Source organism: Ambystoma mexicanum, chromosome 8 (genome assembly GCF_040938575.1).
Source record: "Ambystoma mexicanum isolate Mex_15411 chromosome 8, UKY_AmexF1_1, whole genome shotgun sequence".
NCBI classification, from domain to species: Eukaryota; Metazoa; Chordata; class Amphibia; order Caudata; family Ambystomatidae; genus Ambystoma; species Ambystoma mexicanum.
In genome coordinates this window covers 1423394519-1423413187 of record NC_090929.1, presented here as the reverse complement: position 1 = coordinate 1423413187, position 18669 = coordinate 1423394519, and the positions used below count along the sequence as shown (strand labels likewise).

General features: G+C 47.6%; 1 protein-coding gene across 2 annotated transcripts; it reads left to right on the top strand.

Moving 5' to 3' along the window:
* Positions 1–6139: 6139 nt before the first annotated feature.
* On the top strand, positions 6140–14475 carry MARVELD1 (MARVEL domain containing 1). 2 transcript variants are annotated; one of them, XM_069611559.1, is made up of 2 exons: positions 6140–6437; positions 6871–14475. In XM_069611559.1, the coding sequence occupies exon 2, from the start codon at positions 6894–6896 to the stop codon at positions 7413–7415; it is 522 nt and encodes a 173-aa protein (XP_069467660.1). In that variant the 5' UTR covers positions 6140–6437; positions 6871–6893; the 3' UTR covers positions 7416–14475. The 2 variants fall into 2 exon arrangements, with proteins under 2 accessions (XP_069467660.1, XP_069467661.1); XM_069611560.1 differs by lacking the exon at positions 6140–6437 and adding an exon at positions 6472–6491.
* The last annotated feature ends 4194 nt before the right edge of the window (positions 14476–18669 follow it).

The following is an 18669-nucleotide window of genomic DNA, read 5'->3' as shown; positions in this document are numbered from 1 at the left end:
GTTCAACAGTGAGTATCGTCCTATTTTTGGGATCAAATTAACACAAAGACAGGGAATTGACATAATACTCAGTCATCCCCAGAAATAACCTGAGATGCTTCTTATTTGCGTGGACAGTGCCTCTTTAATCACTTTAACCAAACCCTCATTGGGCCTTATGCTATTGGCATCCAGGTAGGTGACACACTGAATGCCCACCTGACACTTCACCAACTTCAAAGTCAATCTGCTCTCTTGCAAGCTCTGCCACAATGGACTCTCATGTCATGCTCTTGCCGATCCCTACCCCAGACCAAAATATCGTCTTGGAAGTAACTCACACCAGGCACCTCCCCAAACAAAGTCTGCATCAAAAGCTGCGAAACGGCAGACATGGACTCCAGATGAAACAGCATATGACAAAACCTGTATGCCCCGAATGTGGGGACAAACGACATGAGAGGGTGAGACTCCTGGTGCAGATTGATCTTATGATATGCCGAGGAGTGGTCAAAAGTGGAAAACAATGTCACCTGACCCATGGTCGCCAAAAGCTCATTGATATTCAGAAGAGGGTGCCGGTCCACCCAGATGTTTGCTTTGAGCTCCCTAAGATCAACGCACATTCTCAGACCACCATCCTGTTTCCGCGCCAAGATGACCGGCAATTACCATTCTGAGGACTCAATTTCTTCAAGTATACCAGCCTCATTTAGCTTGAGAAACTCCGCTTTAAGTCCTTCTCTGGCCAACACTGGAACATTCCCGACCTTGTGGGCCTTGGGCACTGCCCCTCTCTTGAGCACAATCTTGTGTGGAAATCTGCATTGCATACCCAACTGCTCTGCAAAAACTGCTGGGTACCTGCCACTTAAGTAGTCCGCCGACACACTGCCACACGGCTGAAGCTCATCCTCCACCCAAAGCACAGGCACACTACTCCACGGACATATTTCTGTATCCAAAGCTGCCTGCTCATCCCAACCCATTACACTTGCCCTTTTGTGTGCCACACACAGCTTCCCTTCAGTACTGCACACTTTGTATTCAATTCTGGCCCACTCATATCTCAACGCCTTCATGGGCACTTGGCCATACGCACTGGGGTTGATGTCAGTATTGTTGAATGCAGACACATTCTTGCCATAGCTTTCCTTATAAACTTTCAGCGAAATCATAGTATAAGGTGAACCTTACCTTGTCCAAAGGGTGGTCTCTGTCAATCCACAACCTCTCTCTGACCTTAGCATTGCTAGTTTTCATCATAACCTGATCTCTAATATACTCCTCCTACACACCTGTGAAGTTACATGTGGGTATGAGAGGCTACAAAGCCATTACATATGTATCAATGACCTCCCTGGAACCTTGTGCCCTGGAAATGAAATGGTAACGCTTGAGTACCGCATTCAGTTTTTCCCCAAAATGTGACTCCACCTTCTTGAGGGCAGTCTCATATACACTCGCAACCATCTCTCCTTCACCTACATCAGTAATGGGCACCTCTTTGCCAGGCAAATGTCTAAAAATCCTGAGCCCTTCAGTGCCAAAACAATTCAAAAGCGCTGCCTCCTTCTCATCATCATTATATTTTGCTCCATCAGCTCCCCTTAAGTAGACTTTAAAAGCGTCCACCCCGAGGTGCAAAAGCACTGGGGGTTCTCCAGGAGACGCTAGAAACGCTGGTGGGGGTCTGGTGTTGTCTGCTGCATGACACAAGGGTTCAGAGAAATTACAAGGCGGCATCGCACTCATTGCAAGAGACACTTTACCGATTAGACTAGTGCCATCCCCGGATACCAAAGCATGTGAGAACTTGACAGCCAACCTTAATATAAACAGCTCCCAGACTCTCACGATCTATCTGATATACAGACCTCCAGGCCCCATTGGAACTTTTGAGGATGACATATCTAATATTGCATCAAATAACTTAAAAAACTCTTCTCAAGTCTTACTATTAGGGGACCTAAACTTAGGTTACAATGACCCAAAAGAGGCACATGCATCTAGTGTGGCTAATATCCTAATAGAACAAAGCTTTACCCAAAAAGTGCTCCACCCTTCACATACTAAAAGGAAGAACTTTGGACTGGGTAGCAGACCATAACTGTAATGCTACTATCTCCTCCATATCCCCCTCAGATTTGGTCAGACCATTACCTTATAAACTTTACCCTAGCCACTGAGAAACCCCATCTCTATGCCTGTATCGCCAGCTCCACTTATTCCCACTCGGAATAAAAAGAATATTACCTGTGACAACTTACTCCCTCTCATCCTACCGACACTTAATGCTATCCCGGAAAATCTGGGACATGATGCATTGGTCAGGGAATACAATCATATCATGACCACCTCCCTAGACATAATAGCGCCACTCAAATTAAGACAAAGCAAACCCAAGGCCCTTCTCAATTCCTGGTACACACCATATCTGAAAACACTACGCACTAAAAAAAGGTTATGTGAGATGTCTTGGAAAGCACAACCGTCTGAAGAAAATAAGACTAATTTCAGTGCCATCACAGCCTTATACAAAAATAAAATACTCTTAGCCAAATGTGACACCTATAATGCTAGAATATCCCAAGCTAACTCTAGTATGAAGAAACTCTTTGCTATCCTTAAAGAGCTAGAAGCTCCTATCCCAGTGCCAGACAACTGTATAAAGGATAAACTTTGGTGCTCGAACATACAGCAAGCACTGGCTAACAAAGTTACGACCCTACAAGTAAAAATTGCTAATAAAAAAGACTCAATAACCAGCAACACGCCTAATAGAACCATACTAAATCCCTCCAACAACATTGTCAAGCCTTCCCGCTTTAAGTTCTATAAAGTCACCATAATTGAAACAGAAAAAACTATATTATCACTCAAACCCTCTAATTTTCAGGGTGATCAATGCCCCACTCAACTCATAAAGGACACAGGCAGAGATCTGGCACCCTTTATTACAAAAATTATCAACACGTCATTTGAGTCCAATACTATCCGATCTAATCTTAAGGCATCATGGGTGCTCCCACTATTAAAAAAAACAGACTCTAGACCCTCTGATTCCTACTAACTACCGACCAATTACCACGGTGCCATTTCTCTTGAAAATCTTAGACAAAATAGCATATTCACAAATACAAAAACACTTGGAAACTAACCCCCTACTAGAGACAAGGCAATCAGGTTTTTGGCCTCAGCACGGGACAGAAACTGCATTAATAGACTTGAAGGCCCAGACTGAAGATCTTAGGGACAAAGGGGAATCAGCCCTTCTTCTCCTTTTGGACTTATCGACTGCTTTTGACTTGGTCGATCACCAGGTCTCATGCAGCCATCTGGATTTGGTGGCATACTTCTCTATAGAAGCCATAGCGTGGATACAATCCTTTCTTAGTGATCATACCATGAGAGTGTTTTCACCTACGGCTGCAGCTGACCCCATCCCCACCACGTGTGGAATGCCTCAAGGATCCTGTGTCTCACCCACCCTATACAACATCTTCACCAAGCCCCTTTTCGATGATCTGGATCATCTGGGTATCACCTACACTAATTATGCAGATGATACACAGATCCTCCTACCTCTTACTGGTGACTACGACAAGGATTTGGCCTTGGTGAACAAGGGTTATCTCATCATCCAGGCATGGCTACCCTTGGACTATGCCTGAATGATGACAAGACAGAGATCATCATCTTGGGCACTCCATCAACCCTCAAAAAACTGAGTCCCAAATATTCAGCCTTTAACATTGACCATGACATCATCACTGTCGCCAAGGAAGTAAAAACTTTGGGGTTCTACTTGGATTACACTCTCTCCTTCAACAAACAAATAAACGCCATGGCCTCGGCCACAGCTTATACCTGCAAACTGATTGGAGCAGGTAAAGGTTTCCTCTCAAACGATAGCTGCATCACCCTTGCCAGAGCACTTATCTTATCAAAGCTCGACTATTGCAACACCACGTACATAAGGGCAAACAAACAAATTATCAAGAAAATCCAATTCCTGCTAAATAATGCTCTTAGAGCTGCACTTGGAATTGCAAGGAGAGAACATATCGCCGAGACGAGAAGAGCCAACAACTGGCTGTCCACATTCCACAAAATCAAACTAAAATTTGCCTCTCTCACTCATAAATGCATAAATAAAGTAGCACCACATTACTAATCGGATAGAATTGTCATAAAATATCCGACAAGAACAACTAGACTTTCTAATACGAATTGCCTCCTGACTCCCAGATTTAAGCTGGCCAGAGTTGGAGGTAGCAGTTTCCAGATCAAGGCAGTCCAGCTATGGAACTCGCTACCCTCCCCCGCCCCCTAAGAGTAGAGCATTCATACCAAAAATTCCATCAGAGCCTAATAAAGTGGCTTAAAGACGCTGACTTCTAGGTTGAGCCACGACAGCTAGACAAACTGAACCATTACCCTGTATACACGATTCCAGTTTTCAATCTATACTCTTCAGTACTGGTTACCCACTGACTACTGACTGGTTTCTACTCTCTACAGACCACTACCATACGAACTATGATTCTCCTAAGACCATACTTGTCCGCTCTTAGCCTATAGTCTGAATCTCATGCTTGTAAATATACTGTTTATATACAATGTGCCTGTGTGCAACCATATTGCATCTGTAAATGTATTTTTATGTATAACTAAGCTGTGAGTGATCTTATGCAATGCGCCCTAATACCCTAGGGTCTGGTGCACAATATAAGTAATAAAACAAACAAACTAACAAGTACCGTATTCCTTACTCCACTATGTGACCCATTGCACACCCCAGGATACAGTGCTCTCTTCAGAACTTTGTACAAAACACGGTCCTTTTCTCCAGCAAGTGCAGTACTGGGACGAGGAAGCAGCGACCCTTAAATTGCTGTTCACCACAATACAGCAACACCAGTTCTGGGACGAGGAAATAAAATGATATTTTATTTATATCGATCATACACAAGTGTTTCTGAGCGCCACCAGGCAAAGGGAGGGGAACAAGGGAGAACAAAAACAGCAATCTTATCTTACTAGGCTCAGGAAGATCTCGCTATGCAGCTCTTTCGCGATGCCGCTGCCCGGCAACCAAAGATCGAAGTTGCATTGCCCGACGTGTATAAGTCCTTTCCTCAGACCTTCTGTGGGCCGCTCCGTAGGTGCTCAGCAGACGGCGCAATTATGCATAGTGTGCCACCCTAACCAAGGCAGGCATGCCAGGGGAGTCCCCCCCAGCTCCCGTACTAGCTCTTGGGGCACTCTGTGCGGGAACAGAGCTAAGAGCGACCGCAAACTGCTGCCGCTCATCAGCCACCTGATGCCGCTCAGGCAGAAGAGGCCAAGATGTACACCCCAGGGATGCGCCGCCAGCTGACTCGCCACCCGTGGGTCTTCGGGGTCCACCTCCATTGCATTAAAGTAGCGACTGTTTATTCTCGGTTCATGTATACTTGCAGCCTAAAGATGAGTGCACAATACCATGCACTGGAAGTGGCGCAACACGATTGAGCTGACAAGGCTTCAGCCCCCCCACGCCCACTGACATTTTGGGCTAGGTTGACTCAAACAGGCTGAGCTACAGAGCCATGACTGGACATAACAGGACACTGATGTTAAACGGCGCCAGGGCTTCACTGTTAACGAAGGCCCATCAATTACTAACGTAAAGCGTTTCATTTTTAGCACCTGCATTCATATGCATAATGTTTTAGGCAATTGAAATCGTGATGTGGGTTAAGTACTTGCATGCACGGGCAGTGATTGGAAGGCAATTGAAATCGTGATGTGGTTTAAGTACTTGCATGCACAGGCAGTGATTGGAGGGGACAGGAGACTGCTCCCTCTCACAACAGTCCTTAAGTGGGTGCTTTCAGACTTAATGGAGAGGGTTAACTGCATGTAACATTGTAGCTGCACTAGAATAGTCTCATTCGAATGCATAAAGAAGTTATATGATCCATCCTACAAATACGTTTTCCCCTCCCCCACCGTCTTGGGAGTGCACTGTGTAGGTTTCATTGCGCCCCTGTGCACTGAGATTTGGGAGAAAGAGAAGTGGGAGGGAATGAATGGGAGAGGAAAACGTAGCCAGAGGAAACAGTTACTGCCGCCTCTGCCAGATGTGTTTGAAGAATGCAGAGCGGGGTTACGTGAAGAGTGATGTCAGGGGGAGGGGGCGAGGCTTTGCATTACAGGACAGGACGGCCCCTACCGTACGCAGCAACAGCTGCAGCAGAAGGGAAGGGGGAGGAAGGAAGGCCGGACGCTCCTGATGGCTGACAGAAAAGTGAACCCCCGCCCCTCAGAAAAATAGTCCCCTCTGTGTCCTGGGCACCTTCAGCGAGGCAAGCTCCCTCCCTCTTAAAGGCGTATTGCTGGGCTGCTCCCTCTACGGTCCACTGCCTGTTTCCTGGGGCGGCTCGCTAGTCCTCCGGAGGCTGTCTGCTCGGGTAGGTCTTTCTTTAGTCGGGTCTGGGTACCAGGACATCTCTCTCTCTCTTTATGTGAGCAGGGGCTTCTGCTGGGGGCCGTTGTCGTGTCTTTCCGGTGGCTGTTTGCTTTGCAAGTTCTGTTTTCTCTGCACACCGGCAGTTCGCTTAATGGGACTTTTCTGGCAGCTCTATTCCTCTAGTGCTGTTTGCTGGGGCACTTCTCTCTTTTCACAGACTGTTTTTTTGTGAGGTGGGGAAACTGCCTCTGTTCTTGGGGGCTGTTTGCAGGACAGCTCTATCTTTTCTGATACTGTTTGGGGGGGAGGGGGCGGTGGGCTCATCTCCGAAGACAGTTTGATGGAGGGCGGGGGGGGGGGGGGGGGGGGTCGGACGGATTCACAAACTTCGCATCACCGAAATCTTTTTTCTAAATCTTCTTTCTCCTTCACAGGGGCCTCCCGCTTGCTGTCCGAGATGCCCCCTCCGGGCCCTCCCTCATACCCGCCCCCGCAGGCGCCGAGGGGCTCCCTGCAGGTGAAAAAGGCCTTCTTGAAAAGTTTCCTGGGGGTGTTGCGTCTCGTGCAGCTCCTCTGCGGAGCCGCGCTATGGATCACCATTGCCTCTAAGAAGTACGAGGGCGCCATCCACTTCGCCCTGTTCGTGGCCGTATTCTTCTGGCTGCTGACGCTGGCCCTCTACCTGCTGACGCTGCTGGACAAGCAGGACCTGGTGCCGCTCCTGGGCGGGGACCGCTGGCTGCCCACCAACGCCGTGCACGACGTCCTGTCCACCTGCCTGCACGCCGCTGCCGCTGGTATCATGATCCACAAGACCATGAAGTACGAGTTCTGCAACGTGGACGCCTACCAGCACTACTGCTTCTACCGGATCTACCTGGTGGCCTCCATCTTCGCCTGCCTCTGCTGCCTCCTCTTTCTGGTCTCGGCCATCGTCTGCTTCTGCAAGAAGTGCAGTGGTAACCAGAGCATCGTGTGAAGAGCAGCCGCATGCCTGGCTGTGCCTTGCAACACTGCCTGCCGCCGAGAACTCCGATCGGGGAGATCGGACGTGCGAGTGAGTGAATGACTTCTATAGCGTACAGCAACCCCACATGCTGAATCACCTCTAGGCACTAGTTCCAAGCTGAACAGAATGGCCCAGGATTTATTCATGTAGTCATAATGTCGGTGACCGCCCTAGTTTTGTCCACAGAAGAGACTTGAGGGTCAGGGTTTTGCCAAGGATCAAATGATTTGCCCAGGATCACACATTTTGTATCATGTGAGGAAGCTGGGATTAGAGGCGCCGTGTTCTGAAGCAAGACATGTAGTCTCCATACAACACATCTCCTATTCATCCCTTTACTGGTGCGCATCAGATGGCTGCTATTTCTTTTATCAGGGAGAAAAGAGGGAACATCACAGCATTTTGAAACAAAATGTGCATTTCAAAGTGGGTGTGCCTGAACATACAACCGCCTTTCTGCCAATTAAGTTGCATTTAGCCTTTTTTCATTGCGCCTGCCCACACATGGCCTTGCTCACAGTTTTGTGAATGACTCAATTAGTGCCTGGTGCAATTTGCACACTTATCCATCTGCAAATGCATTTGTGGGCAGAAAAATGCTTTAGGAATCGGGGCCATAGTTGGTGCCACCTTGGCCGCCGAAAATGTGAATGCTAATTTTTGTTTATATATTGTGCCTAATACTTAGTAATATTTAGCTTGTTTATCAGCACCACCAGAGGAAATGGGAAGTAATGTGACTTGGCCAGAATCACATTGCTTAGCCAACCAGGGAAGCTGGGCTTACAATTTGCCATTTAGCCATTGAAACACGTCTCCCCCTCCCCTGCCAGCCGGTTACATCTAACATGTGGGTGTATGGGAGACCCCCAGAGCTACACACACCTTCTTCTCCATCCGGAGAAGGGTTGTAAGCTATAAAGGTTAACATCAGTCTCACGAATGTATATGTGTATGTGTACATTAAATCATCTGCACCCTCCCTCCTCCACCCCACTGCCAACTTACCCTCTTCTTTAGTATAGATTTTATTGTCTTGCAAACATTTGTTAGGCCTTTTCCCCCTGCGATAAACCAGCAAACCAGTCACTATTGTCTTTTCATTTCTTTTTATTACTATGTTCATATCTTAACATCAAAACTTAGAACCCCCTTCCTTTCCTCCAGGGAAGATCTTTGAAAAGAGGGTCACATTTAGGCGTACAATTCCTAATCTACATTCAAAAGTTTCAATCTTTGTGGGCAGAGAGGTAGAACAAAGTCTTCCTTCAGGAAGTCGAGTACCATACCCCAATATGTATGGAAAGCGACATGGTCCTGTTCAAGTGGCGCGTTCCATCGCCAAAAAGTGCCGAATTTTGCGGATCCAGTCATGACAAGTTGGGGTACAACTGCTCTTCCATTTCTGTGCTATAAGCAGGCAAGCCGCCATGAGCAATAGCATCATCAGCTTTGACTTTGTTTTTCCCAGGTGCTTCTCATCTGGATTCCCCAGACCCAGGAGGCCGGTGTCTTGCACCACTGTTGGCCGAGTCCCACATATCTTCTTTCTCTGCTGTAGTAAAGAATCCAAGATTTGCTTTGTCTTGGGCATTCCCACCAGATATGCTTCCAATCCCCCTCAAACCCTCCCCCTGGCTGCACATCCCCTCCAACAAGCTGGGGAGGCCCTGGGGAACATACTCCTCAGTCGGGCCAGGGTCGGTGTGCAATGCTGCCACTGAGCCATTACCGTGAAGCACATCTCCCTAAGCTGTATGGCTTGAGTTAGTTCTGGCATGCCTTTCCATAGAGGCTCCCACCCTGCCCTGGGTATGTTGTGCCCCATTTACTCATCTAAGGCCCTGGCTCCTCGGCCGTACTCTGTGAACAATTTATACAAGGAAGAAATCGGGTTCTTCAAGCCCGTTTGTGACACCAAGACCCTCTCGAATGGGGTAAAGGCTGCCTTCTTGTTCTCCTGCCCCAAGACCCAATGCCGCAATTGAAGATAACACAGACGTTCTCTCTCTTGTATAAGGAATGCCTGTTGACAGTCCTCGTATGATTTCACTGCGGATCTCTGAAACATATCCATTAATCTATAACATCCCGCTAATTCCCATTTTCCAAAGGCTTTTGCGCCTAAACCCGGGGAGAATTGGGGGTTTCTGAAGAGGGGGTGAATGGGGATGGAGATCTTGTATTTCTTTATTAGTGTGCCCCATATGAACTCTACTTATTTCGTAATTGGGCTCAAGGACGTGTTGCTGCAGCCTGCCCGTCTTGGGTAGCTGTAGGACCTCTTGTGTACAGGAGCGTTATAAATGACTTATCACATCATCCAGCAGCTTACCTGCCACCGCTTTATCCATTTTCACCCAGATTTTGCTACACTCCCCTGAGAACCATTCCCTTATCACTTGAATTTGTGCCTCCTCGTAGTGTGCGGTGAAGTCAGGGAGCGCCACCCTCACCCCCCTTGACCCTCCCACACCTTAGAGATGTTAAGGTTCTGTAGGCAACCCTTGCTCTCTTCTTTTTCCACACAAACATTCCAGGTTTATGAAAAGGCATCTCAGTATCTGGACCGGCAGGGCCCGAAAGGAATAGAGTCCCCTGCGGAGGACGTATTTTCTGTTTTTACAACCTATAGAACTACAACTGAATGGAAACTAGGTTGTGTTTTAAAAGGTTTTGCATTCTTGGTGAGGGGCTGTTTGTGATGACACCTGCTGCAGTACCTACGCGCCCCGTTAAATTAAAAGGGTTTGTCCATGAAAGTTGAGTTGATGTTAAAGATCTTACGTCGCACCAGGTTTAGCTACTACGGAGACTTAGAGTCCCTCCACTCCGTTTGTGACATTATATAATGGTTGTGTTGAGCTATCCCTTGATAGTGCGCCGAAAAATAATGGAATGGCAAGTAGTGATGATTAATAAATTCCTTTTATTTTTGTGATGTTAGAGCCTTTGTGGATGACACGTGTTTTGGCAGAGCTGCCTTTATCGAATCCAGGCTATATAGATAGCTCATAAGTCACTGCATAATGCATAAAGGTGCTGAAGTTCACAGGGATGAATCCCTCCTGGTACAAAGAAGTCCTCCGTATGTACGAGTGTCGTAAATGTCACCTGGTGAACTAAAGCACTAGATTGTGTTGCCATTCATTCTATTAAACAGGGTATGAACGCCTATCAGCAAAGATGATGCAGTCTAGTGACACTGAGCCCTGATTCACATTATTGGTGGTTTCCCCCTCCCAGACACATGGTAAGTCAGCAAGGGAGAGGTTGAATAGGGTGGGGGCCGCCGCACAGCCCTGCCGCAAACCAACGTGCGTAGCAATGGGGTCTGTCGTGGCCCCCTCCCCCATCAACTTCACTCTGATCGTTATGCCCCTGTGCAGCTGAGCCAGCAACTGCACCAACGATAAGGGGAGGTTGACATCCAGTAGTTTCTTCCAGAGTCTAGCTCTGCAAACTGTCGAAGGCGGTAGAGAGGTCTATCAATGCCATATAGACTGTCCCTATCTTAGATTTTTTAACCGCCGCTAGAAGATGAGAGATGACAAAGGCATTCAAGGATGTTCCCATACCAGTGTGAAACCCAATCTGGGCCCGAGAATACAAGCCCTTAGATGTTATGTGTCCCTTAAGCTCTCTTCATTTCACAAGAGGGTTCCTAAGATCTTACTGGAACAATCCAGCAAAGCAATCGGTCTAAAGTTGCTCAGATTCCTCCTATCCCCTTGTTTGTATATGGGGATAATTAAGGATTCTTTCCATGTGCCAGGGACTATGCAGGGTTTGCTCACATAATTGAACATGTCTCTGAGTGGGACGGCCCATAATTTTGGATTAGATTTAATCAATGCTGGTGGTATATTATCAGGGCCCTGGGCCCTTGAAGGCTTAGCCCTATCAATAGCCCACAGGATATCCTCACTCTGCCACTGCAAGGCCCCCTGTGCTGGGTTCGTCAGATGAAGGTTAGAAAGAATCTCCTCTTTAGGGGGCTTAACGTATTTCTTAGTGATGTAAACTTCCCATCCCTGGGCACCGATGTTACACTCCAATGAGTTATATGCAGCTTTCGTTACACCTCGCAAGATTTCCCAGAAGGTAACTGTGTCTTTCTGGATAAGAGTGTTGATCAACTTTTGGTGATGATCAATCAATCTTTGCTTACTTATAAGTGGTGTTATCCATTTGGGTGTAACTTCCTAGCTGGGCGTAAAGTCTGCAGGAAGTGTCTGGCACCAAATCAACCAAATCAGAGAGGTAGTTGAAGGTACATTCTACGTCCTTTTACTCCATGGCCTTTGTAGTAGTCTTTCAATCTTACAAAAGCCCTCAATGGTCAGACATTGGAGTTGTCAATGGGACCAAGGTAGGGTTACCAGAGGATTCTGTGTCTCCATGGACACTATTTCAGTCCTGGGCTTTGATTTACTTCAACCAATGTTACTCAATTTAAGTGATCCAAGACTACATCTCCCAAAATACAATTGATTGAGAAATGAAAGCTCAGGTTAAGAGCATGGTGTCCGCAGCGACATGGAGTCATCTGGTAACCTTAGGCTACGGAGTCACAGATGACTGCTAAAGGAAGCCCCTACCAGCAGTCACTATGGCACATCATGCTTGGTCATCCCTACCTTGCTGCTTCCTGTGCAAATACACTGGTGCACAGTCGTGCCCATGTCTCTGCTCCTTTGGTTGCTATAGACTTGCTAGATGGCTCATCTGAAGGCTGAGGGTGTTGGGAGCATAATGTATCCAGAAACTTGGTTTACTGACATCCACGTCCTCTTGGACCTGTATCCATGGTGCTCAAAGACTGTTTAGAGTTGGCGGCTACAACACTTAAATCTGTTCAACAATTAAGAGGCCGTGACCTCGGAGCCTGGAAGAGTTGTATGCTTGAGCAACATAGCTTTTCACTTGGAGAACTGTGTTGATGGTCCCTTGGCCAGACAGTGCAGCTCCAGTCTTACCCTTTCATTGTAAGGGGCGGCAGTTGGAGAATTTTCTAGCAGGTTCACAGAAGAACAATTTGTAGTTCCTGCCCCAGACAAAGATAAATGCTTACTTACCGTTTCTCAAGCCCTTGTCAAGCAGACAAAATGTTTAAATAATAGTTCCCAAGAAGTGATCAGCATATCTCGCCTAAGCTGCTTATAAAAAGTTCCCTGGCTGTTTATTCATTAGCATTTACTATCGCTTTCACCTCCTAGGCGGGCGGCGGACATGGCTGGTAACGGCCCGCCGCCTCAGCCATGGCAGGCCCGAGCTGTGGGCCGTTAGTAGCCATGTCTGCATCCCCGCCATGGGGGTGAAAGCCATTCGCACCCTGGGATTTAACCGGGTTGCAAATGTTTTTTTTTCGTTGCCAGATCAGCTCAGCGCAGAGTGAGCGAGCCCATCTCGTGAGGGAAAGAAAAGGTACAGAAATGGCCGTTGCCATTAAAATGGAAAAGGGACTAGGGGCCTTTTTTGGGTGACGGCGGCCATAAAAAATGGAGAAAAAATGGCTCCTGCCCTTTGAAAATGGGTCTAGTGCCTTTTGTATTTGATGCCCTGTGTGCAGGCAATGATTACAGATTTGCGCTCAGTATAAACAGATTCTGATTGGACGATCTGTCTTTCCTGGGTGCGAATTAACAGTTGTTAAAGTGTTTATTCATTATATGAACTTATTCAATGTTTACCTGCATAGCACTTGCTAAAAAAGCAATTGATAAGAAGCTTTAAGCATTTGCTTGATATTTTCAAATCAGCATATCACAACATTACCTAATTTACATTTTTCAATGAGCGTTCTTCACTAGGTAGGGCTTACTAGATGCTTAAATTAGGCACTTTGTAAACAGTTGGCTTGCTTAGTGCTTGTGGTGTGTGTCCCTCCAAATGCACATTCTCGAAGATCAGATCTTCTAACTTGGCTGGGTATTTTTGTTAAGAAGCAGGGACATTTTTTCAGTAAATACATTTCTTTAAAAATAAACAATAGAGCAGGCACTTTTTATGTGAGTTTCACGGCGCATGCATGTAAGCTCTTCCTTTTTTCCACACACTTTGGGGTCCCGGGTGGGAGGGAATTAAGCTGTCTAGCTTCTTGTGCTCTCATAGAAGCCCCTAAACAGGGTTGTCAAACGTTGGCCCAGTGCACTGGCAGACTGTCCTGCTCCTCGGCTAACGGGTCCACTTGCTATACGCATGCGTAGATGTGTTGTCTGTCAGCGCGAGCGTCAATCTGCTGCCTGGCTGCGTCATGAATCCCTTTGCTTTGCTTTCTATGACCAAACATGGCTCTCAGCTGGATTTGCTCACAGAATCTTACGTTGAAGTCACAGCGCCTGCAAAATCTGCCAAGTCCTGTTACCACGCGTCACTTCGTGTACATTGTCTGCCAGGTCTCCAAGTTGATTTGTAAAAATAAATATATTGATTGCAAAGTTTCTTTAAACATGTATATGTTCTTAAGGCGGTTTGCGCATGCTCAGTTCCCTGACTTGGACATGTAGAGTCATGTCTCAGTATTGTGCTGTGGCCTGTGGGTGCTATGGATACAGTTTCTCCAGCTATTCCCCCTTAAAGGGGCCCAGGAAGAGCCTATTCCTGCGAACCTGGTGCTACGTTCAATGTTGTGCAAGTGAGGGGTGATTGCTTCGGACACCCAGTTTGCAAGCGTCGTTAGGCCTCGTCTAGGCAAGTTGCAGCCGTTCTCCAAATACCAGACTATCATTTTACAGAGCGGGGCGCCCAGGAGTTGTGCAATATTATGTAACGCCAAGTTATGTAAAATGTTCCAATTGAAAAGAAAAAAAAACTCAGTCGCCAGAGAATACTGCTGAGTTGTTCTGCAAATGTTGCGGTTCAGGTTTAGTTAAAAACGTTGTACAGGCCACTTGGGAGTGCAGCTGCTTTGTAAAGGTTTCATTGTTCATGTCCGATAGTACTGTTTGATGACGTTTTGGTGCTGTTGATTTGTTTCACTAACTTCTAGATTGCCATTGCCATGTAATAAAGTTATGTTGCTATCCGAGGCCCTTCTTTTGTTAGCCACACGTAAATGCCTCATTCGTGTATAGCGCTTAATACTTGGTGTTGCGCCCATTTCTAAGCACTTATTGAATTGTCCTGGGGTAGGAGTGACGTTGCCCACGATCACACACGCATACCAAGAAAGCTAGCCAGGATCAGACCTCATATCTCATGGACCCGGAGCTCAGAGAGCACACTTGCTACCACATCCCAGCTTTAGCTGTGCAGCCCAACGAATACTTCTTCACCTTGGCTCTGCCCTGTCCACTGAACGTACCTTTGATGTGGCATACCAGGACTCTCAAGTGGCACCAGTGACACAAGAGATATATTTGTTTCTGGCAGCATGGCCCTAATGGGTTCTGAAAGGTGGGGACATGCATTCGCTGATTGCCCTGTGCATGCCAGTCCCAGCAAGTGGCACCGGCGACACAGGAGGTATACATGTTACGGGCAGCAGGACCTTACAGAGTAAACGTTAGGAGAGCCATGCAGGGGTTCTGGGAGCAAGGTAGGGACATTCATGCACTGTTTGCCCTGTGCATGCCGGGACCATCAAGTGGCACACAGCGACACAGGAGGTATACATGTTACGGGCAGCAGGACCTTACAGAGTAAACTTTGGGGCAGCCATAGACACAGTATGTTAGCTGGAAAAAAAATAAGGAAGAGTTTAATCCCTTAAGTGCCAGGGACGAGTATGCTCGTTCTTTTTGCAAAGCCATCTGTCACCCTGCTGCGGAACTCGGTGTTGTTGTTTACTTGTCTTTTTCTTCTTGTCTGGCAGCAGCCATGTACAGGTGCACGGGGAGCCGAGTGCAGAACACGCCAGCTGCGAGGTGTGCTGCTAGGTGTGCTGCGAGGTGTGCTGCGAGGTGTTAGGTTAATGTTAAAGGTCATTTGTACCGCGCACTATCACCACCGGAGTGGTCCCCTGGCCCTCTGGCGGCTCTGAAAGAGGGAGGGAGGGTGGGTTAGTGGGTGGAGGCTGGAAAAGTGCAAGATTGCAGTGATGTGCTGTTGGCAGCCTCAGCCCGGTGGTTCCGTCGGCTGGGCCTGGGGTGTATGCGGCCGGTAGTCGTCGTGTGCTGATGTGCGAGTCTATGTGTGTTTTTGTTTTGTTGTTGCAGTGTAGTGAAGTTCGTGCGGTTTGCTGCGCTAGAGGTTTGTGGTTGTGTTTGGTTTGGAGTTTGAGAGGTGTATGCAGAGAAGGAAATTGTTAGTGGTATTAGTTAGTTTGTATCTCTATCCTGGACTGAACTGGTTGGGCTTGTGTAATCTTACACGACGGGATGCTTGTACACCCTGAGCCTCAGGAGGTACGTGCCTGTTTTAGCATTTGAGGCCGTTTGAGGATTTAGCTGTCCCCTCCGCCCGCTCCCTTAATAACCTTGCATGCTCCTCACCCCCTCCACATGACTAGCGCAGCTGCTAGTGTCCATACTTCCGATTGTGTGGTGATTGGTGGTATCTTGTCCGTTCCACAGCCCCGTGGTAACTAGTTGTGGCTGTACGGGCGGTGGGGGATGGGAAGGGTTGGCTGGAGTAGTTGCCTCCATTTCTCTGGGTCTCGCGGGTGGACCTCTGTGTCCAGCGTCAGCCCTACTGGTGCTCAGGGTACTTCTGTCGGATTCTAGGGGTTTGTCAATGTCCTTTTTTGATGAGTCGTTTGTCTTATTGTTGTTTCGGTTTTAGTCTCTGGTGTTGAAGAGGCAGGTTTTTAGTAATTTTCTGAATTTAAGGTGATCTTTGGTGTTCCTTATTACTTTTTGGATGTTGTTCCAGGTTTTCGCGGCTAAGTGGTAGAAAGCGGTGCCTCCGAGTTTCTTCTTGATGTAAGGTTTTTGTTCCAGTCGGATTTCGTTGGTTGACCTGAGCGGTCTCGTTGGCTTGTAGATTGTTATTTTTTTTTGTAGGAATTCTGCTCCTTGTCCGCTGATTGCCCTGTGCGTTATGCACAGTGTTTTGAAGATGATACGCTGTTTTACTGGGAGCCAGTGTAGTGTTTTTAGGGCCGGGGTGATGTGGTCTCTTCTGGATAGTTTGAGGAGTAGTCTGGCTGCAGTGTTTTGGATCCGTTGTAGCTTCTTCAGTAGGTATTCCGGTAAACCGAGGTAGAGGCTGTTTGCATAGTCGATACTTGACATGATGAGGCCGACGATGGTGAGTGTTTTGTGTGTGAAGGAGAGGAAAGGTAGTATTTTTCTTGCCGTGTGGAGGAGGAAGAAGCATTTCTTGACTGTTGTGTTTATTTGCGGTTCTAAGGTTAGGGTGTTGTCCATCAAGACTCCCAGATTTTTTACTACCTTAGATGGTGATGGTGTAGATCCCATTTCCGTTGGCCACGGGATGGCGGTTTCCTTCTCTTGGTCTTTGGATATGATCATGATTTCGGTTTTTCCTGGGTTGATTTTCAGGTTGTTGGCATTCATCCAGTTGAAGACTTCTTTTAGACAGTTGGTTAAGTTTGAATGATCGGCTTGGGTGTCTTCGATCTTGTAGATGATTTGAGTGTCGTCTGCGTAGTTGTAGCATTTGATGTTGTGTTTCTTGAAGATTCTGATTACTGGGGTTTGGTAGATGTTGAAGTACAGTGGTGATAGTGAGGATCCTTGTGGTACTCCACAGTTGTTGACTCGTGGGGTGGATTTGAAGGGTGTGCTGGTGCCCTGTCTGTACTAGAATCAAGAGGCGCCAGAGTTGACAGCACCGGCCCGCGCCAAGCACAAAGAAATGACAAGATTCAAATATGAGTGGGGGTGTCCGTGTGCACAGGGCCTGGGAGCGAATATAGGGGGCGCTGCTCGAGAGCAGAGCTTGCGCTGTTTGGGAATTGGGGTCAGAAGGCAATCCATTTTTTCCCCCATGCAAAACAGGCCACGTGTCCCTGAAGTCTAGACCGTCTCTCTCCCTGATTGATAAACACTTTGCATGATGTACATTTTCCTTACATTAAAACACATTTAAACGGGCGCAGGCATGTCATAGCCCCGTTTAAAACATGTAAATGCAATCCTCGCATTCACACACTGTGTCTAAAAGGATCCTGTCTCGCATGCCCAGCGCTCACTTGATTCCCTCGATGATGGCGGGGTGTCCGCCAGACCCTGCTGCTGCAGAGGTCTGAGGGTGGATGGAGGGAGTAACTTAAGGCCTTGCAGTCATTGGGGCTCCAGCTCCACGTCTGAAATTGCTCACGCTAGCCCCCCCACGTTTTGGGTGACACTGGTTTTGAGTGCTAGCTGCGGATAATGCGGACCTGGCTGTTCCCGTCCATCTGATTCATCGGGATAGTTCTGGGGCTGAATTACAGAAAGGGGCAGGTGGTTCCGCAGGTTCCGGCTGGTACTTGCAGTGCGATACCACCTATTAGAAGAATGATGAAAAATACAGCTAAGCACTCAATCCACGCCGCCAGATGCAAGCACACAACCCCTGGCCATCTCCATCACAGAAATGAACACCCCTAAAAATGATGGAAATGACCACCCAAAAATCAAATCAACTGTCTGTCCCGTCTTTGGCCAGATGCAGAGCCCAGCTGATGTTACCTGGAGTGAGAGGTTAGGAGAAGCCACCTAGCCACCATGTAGTGGCAGAAGAGCTATGTCTGCCTGAAGTGCAGGTGAAATGCAGCCACCTAGCCACTAGCTAGTGGCAGAGGAGCTATGTCTGCCTGAAGTGCAGGTGAAATGCAGTCACCTAACCGTCAGGTAGTGGCAGAGGAGCTATGTCTGCATGGAGTGCAGGTGAAATGCAATCACCTAGCCACTAGGTAGTGGCAGAAGAGCTATGTCTGCCTGAAGTGCAGGTGAAATGCAGCCACCTAGCCACTAGGTAGTGGCAGAGGAGCTATGTCTGCCTGAAGTGCAGGTGAAATGCAGTCACCTAACCGTCAGGTAGTGGCAGAGGAGCTATGTCTGCATGGAGTGCAGGTGAAATGCAATCACCTAGCCACCAGGTGCTGGCAGAGGAGCTATGTCTGTATGGCGTGCAGGTGAAATGCAATCACCTAGCCACCAGATGGTGTCAGAGGAGCTATGTCTGCCTGAAGTGCAGGTGAAATGCAGTCACCTAGTCGTCAGGTAGTGGCAGAGGAGCTATGTCTGCATGGAGAGCAGGTGAAATGCAGTCATCTAGCCATCAGGTAGTGGCAGAGGAGCCATGTCTGCCTGGAGTGCAGGTGAAATGCAGT

Excerpts from the sequence above, each read along its gene's own strand:
- MARVELD1 (XM_069611559.1), top strand. The coding sequence starts at position 6,894 with ATGCCCCCTCCGGGCCCTCCCTCATACCCGCCCCCGCAGGCGCCGAGG.